Raw genomic sequence first — 5,008 nt, 5'->3', positions numbered from 1 at the left:
ATTTAGCTCTTTAATCCATTTTGAGTTTATTTTTGTGTATGGTGTTAGGGAGTGTTCTAATTTCATTCTTTCACATGTAGCTGCCCAGTTTTCCCAGCACCACTTATGAAGAGACTGTCTTTTCTCCATTGTATATTCTTGCCTCCTTTGTCAAAGGTAAGGTGACCATATGTGCATGGGTTTGTCTCTGGGTTTTCTATCCTGTACCATTGATCTATAGCTCTGTTTTTGTGCCAGTACCATACTTGGACCATCATTTTTATAGCATCCTCAAATCCAGTTTGTTTTTGAAAGATAGCCTCCAATGTCATTTGTGAATCAAATGAATTTTTCAGTATTTGAGAAAAGCAACATTAATTCATCATTTCCTTTGAAATGAAGACTCTAGACACAGCCCTGTCTCACAAACACAGATCCAAGATTTACATATGTGGGTGCAGATTTGTACATTTCCCGGGTCTATCACCTTCTGTAAATATTTCTATTCATTACCCATCTGTTGGCCCCACTCAGGGGCCACACCCAGGTTTCAGTTCCTGTCGGGATAGTGGCTTGTGGTTTGAATTGACCACCTTCACCAGGGGGTTAAAACGAATTTGCTTGTGATTCCCAGCACCAGAGAGAGTCATGGGGGCCACTGATGATGAGTCTAGCAAAGCTTCCTGCCAATCACACAGAAATGTCTCCTGTCAGAACCACTCCCAGATACTGACACATATGGCCTGCAACACAGCTCAACAATACGCAGAACTACTCACTGGGTAGCGGGGAAAAGTCCAGCCATTCTTGAAGGCAGAGGGAGGGACCACGGTCAGTCACCGAGGGATGGCTCTGTGTTTCCCCCATTTTCCTGGACCAAAGCAACCATGTAGAGATCACGGATTGATTTGGAACACCATCTAGCGAAGGATTTGAGGAAGTGCATGAACAGAGAAAGAAAATCCCAAGCCCAATTCTGATTCAACTCTTTCAGACTATTTTAAAAGGCTCTGAAATGATGATGGTATGATTTTTTTTTTAATTTAGGGCAAAAGCAAAACAGGATGACCCATATGCATTCCAGCAAAGACCAGATTCAGCTAGTTATCCCACCTGCTTCTTAGGATATAATGGGCACTGCTCCCCTAGCACTTTCCCGTGGACTATAGTAGGAATGGAAGCAACACACGAGTCAGCCCAGCTTGCCAGAAAGTCTCTTCTGGGAATGACAACAAAGGGCTTGGGAAGTATGATGCGAGGGCACCAGATTTTCAAACACGCATCTACAAACTGTCATGTTTTTCAGCTAAACAGTATATGTGTCAGAGGCCTTAGCTATGAAAAATTTATTTTAAATTTCTAGAACTCAGTATCTTTTATCACCAGAAAATGAGTACCAACATTACCTATTTAACAGTGGGCTGCACACCAAAAGCACTCAATAAATATAAGATTGTTCGATAACTAGAGGTGGGAGAGAGAAGTTTTTACTGGGGAGGAAAGCTGAAAACAACTCAACCATTACACTTTGAATTCTTCTGTATAAAGCTGTGTCCTTTATTTATTTACTTATTCATTCATTCATCTATAACTTAGCTCCACATTTCAATGTCACACTCCTCCATACATTGGTCTACGTGCTCTTGGCATTGAATAAATGTCATGTGACTGTCTCTGAACTTCAGGGGGAAGAAATAAAGCAAACAACAACAACCCCGCACCCCCCAAGCTCAATCTTGTGGTACTTTGACCATAATTAACTATCAGTTGTTTCTAACAAATCTTCATTCATCTTATTCTGACTTTCAAAAAACCTCACTTCACATTCTTGATCAGAAGCTTGCTTTGTCATTTCTAGCTGTTGCTCAGAAGTTACACCCTCCGTTTGCCATTTGGGGCATCACAGTTCCTAGGAGTAACTGATTCTAGCTACTCTTAATGAAAGTAAAAGCTGTATTTGTGTTTCTAATGTTGCTGAGTTTTCCTTTTCAGGTGAAGAAAAAAAGCCTCCATCAGGCCTCCCAGCCTCGATCAGAGGTCCCTGGGGGAGATGGTGGCCTTTCATCAGACCCTTGGTCTCTCTCTAATTAGAAGGAAAGACGGCCAGCCAGAATGGTGGGTTGCTCTTTTTTTTTTTTTTTTTTTTGCGGTACGCGGGCCTCTCACTGTTGTGGCCTCTCCCGTTGGTTGCGGAGCACAGGCTCCGGACGCGCAGGCTCAGCGGCCATGGCTCACGGGCCCAGCCGCTCCGCGGCATGTGGGATCCTCCCGGACCGGGGCACGAACCCGTGTCCCCTGCATCGGCAGGCGGACTCTCAAACACTGCGCCACCAGGGAAGCCCGGTGGGTGGCTCTTTTACTTCTTCCTTGAACTCTTCCACTGACAAATGGCATATTACTGATCATTATCTTAATCCAGCCCTGCGCTGACTAAGCCATGCTTATTTTTTAGCAACAAGTGACTCTCGGGACATTTCTTCAAGAAGTCAACACTTTAAACCAATTGGACTTACTTTGAACTTAGAGAATATAGCAGTTTTCAAACATTTCAACTACACTTTCCTTACATTTATTGGTGGTCCTGTAACTAATAAGGAGGGAGGGTTGTTACCTGGCAAAACATTCTCAGTCTGCTAGACACTCCATGAAGAGCACGTGTAGGCAGACAAAGTGGTCAGATGCCGCTGTTAGTGGCTTGAGCCCCACTGCCTGTGTCACTTGCCCTAGTTCAGCACCTCACACAAACAAGCCACCGAGGCTGCTAACAAGGAATAAGTAGGAAAAACACGTCATCTCTCGGGGAGGGGTGAGAAAACATGAAAATGACTATTGCATGAAATGAAATGGATTAAATATCAGAACTGAAGAATGAAATGTGATGGAGATTTAAGACACAGTGTTCTATAGGCAGAGATCAGGGGTGACGGAAAAGAATACTATGGGCAGGAGAGTTTATACTTTAGACAAGGGTCCAGAGATACTGCTGGCGCTCAATTAGGTGTGCAGTGTGTAGGCAACTTATTATTAATCAGGTTACAGCATAGGAATTTGCAAGTAACTCTTCCTCTTCCTCCTCCTCCTTCAAGGTAAGTTAAAAGCATTTCAGATTATCCCAATATAACACATCTCTCACTCCTCTGACATGCTTTCATGAAAGAGAGAGAAGGGGTTAAAATTACAATAAAAAAGTGTATACCAGAGCATTCACCTCTGTTATTTATAATGTTAAAAATGTAGATGGGAGGAATAAATTAGGAGGTTGAGATTAACATATACACACAACAATATATAAAATAGATGATAAACAAGGACCTACTGTATAGCACAGGGAACTCTACTAAATAATCTGTAATAACCAATATGGGAAAAGAATCTGAAAAAGAATAGGTATATGTATATACCTGAAACTAATGCAACATTGTAAAACAACTATACTACAATATAAAATAAAAATTAAACTACAAAAAAATGTAGAAGCAAATGTCAATAATGCACGACAGAATTATGTAAAACAATGGTATAATACATGCATTCTCTTGCGTGTGTAGCCATTGAAAATGCTGCAGACCTATATCGGACACCATGGAAAGATGTCTAAGTGTTTACTGAAGAAAAGCAAATTGTAGAACATTATATATAATTTGATCCCATTTGTGTAAAAGTATATTCGTGTATCTGTGTACATATGCCCATATGTAGAGAAGACCAGAAGAATGTTTACCAAACTGTTAACACTAGTTATCTCCTGGTTCTGACACCACAATGGATTTTTACTTGCCTTGCACTTTCTGTATTGTTGGGTTTTCCAATTTGTTTTTACAATGAGTGTGTATCATTTTCACTAAAACAAAGGTCTCTTCTAAGAGGATGCTGGTTTCATCAAACACATATATAAAAATTGAATAAAAATATGCTTTCTGCTTTTGGACCTCATCAGAGAAAGAATCGTGAACTTAAAAAAAAGAGCCTATAACTAGGATGCTGGTTTGCTCTGAGATCCACTTCACTTTCAAAAGTGTCCTGAGTTAAGCAATACATTCTCTGGTCACCAGACACACACTGACAGTCTATCTTATGGATGCTATGTAAGTGGACGGAGCTGCCCAAGTGGGCGGGATGCATTGGCAGCACACACTGCCCCAGGAGCCTGTCGGTCTCCCTCTGCTAAGGTTTCCAAAATGCGAGGTCTCCCAAGACATCCAAACAACATTCCAAAGGTGAGGCTGTAAGAAATGTCATAGTCCATTGAGAGGGTACCATTTTATGCTTTCATATGTTGGAAAGCGCCCTGGATACAAGTTCCCATCTCTCCCTTCCTTCCCCGGATGCCAACCTTTTGCAATAATTGCTACAAATAATTGCCAATATCAGCAACACACACACACACACCCCATACACACAGTCTCTCTCTCTCTCTCACACACACCTGTATATGTAATGTGTTCTGTGGTTTCATACTACTTAATTTAAATAAGTATCTTTGTCAAACTAATTTACTTTCAGCTCAACTCAAAATAAGTGCTAATTGTATTTGGTGGGGCTAATGGCGGACTGTGGGAGGGCTCATGCCAAGGAGTACTTCCTGGAACTTCTGCTACCAGTGTCCTTGTCCCCACGGTGAGCCACAGCTACCCACCGCCTCTGCAGCAGACCTTCCAACACTAGCAGCCTGTGGAACAAAAATCACATTCACAGAAAGATAGACAAGATGAAAAGACAAAGGGATATGTACCAGATGAAGGAACAAGATAAAACCACAGAAAAACAACTAAATGAAACAGAGATAGGCAACCTTCCAGAAAAAGAATTCAGAATAATGATAGTGAAGATGATCCAGGACTTTGGAAAAAGAATGGAGGCAAAGATTGAGAAGATGAAAGAAATGTTTAACAAAGATCTAGCAGAATTAAAGAACAAACAAACAGAGATGCACAATATAATAACTGAAATGAAAAATACACTAGAAGGAATCAATAGCAGAATAACTGAAGCAGAAGAACAGATAAGTGACCTGGAAGACAGAATGGTG

General features: G+C 41.2%; 1 protein-coding gene across 3 annotated transcripts in view; it reads right to left on the bottom strand.

Moving 5' to 3' along the window:
• The window catches only part of GADL1 (glutamate decarboxylase like 1), a 203,070-nt gene that overhangs the window by 49,933 nt on the left and 148,129 nt on the right, over window positions 1–5,008 (bottom strand). Inside the window, exon 15 of one of the 3 annotated variants that reach the window (XR_003677018.1) lies at window positions 759–850. The exons of 1 other annotated variant lie outside the window; for it this stretch is intronic. Coding sequence is in view for 1 of the 2 variants with exons in the window: in XM_028479734.1 (XP_028335535.1) it covers window positions 876–899 (24 nt within the window). In the remaining variant the exon portion in view is untranslated. Of the gene's footprint in view, window positions 1–758; window positions 900–5,008 lie in introns of those variants that run through there. One more of the 3 variants, XM_028479734.1, reaches the window with a different exon arrangement.

This window comes from Physeter macrocephalus, chromosome 18 (assembly GCF_002837175.3).
Source record: "Physeter macrocephalus isolate SW-GA chromosome 18, ASM283717v5, whole genome shotgun sequence".
NCBI classification, from domain to species: domain Eukaryota; kingdom Metazoa; phylum Chordata; class Mammalia; order Artiodactyla; family Physeteridae; genus Physeter; species Physeter macrocephalus.
This window is presented reverse-complemented; position numbering and strand designations above follow the sequence as displayed.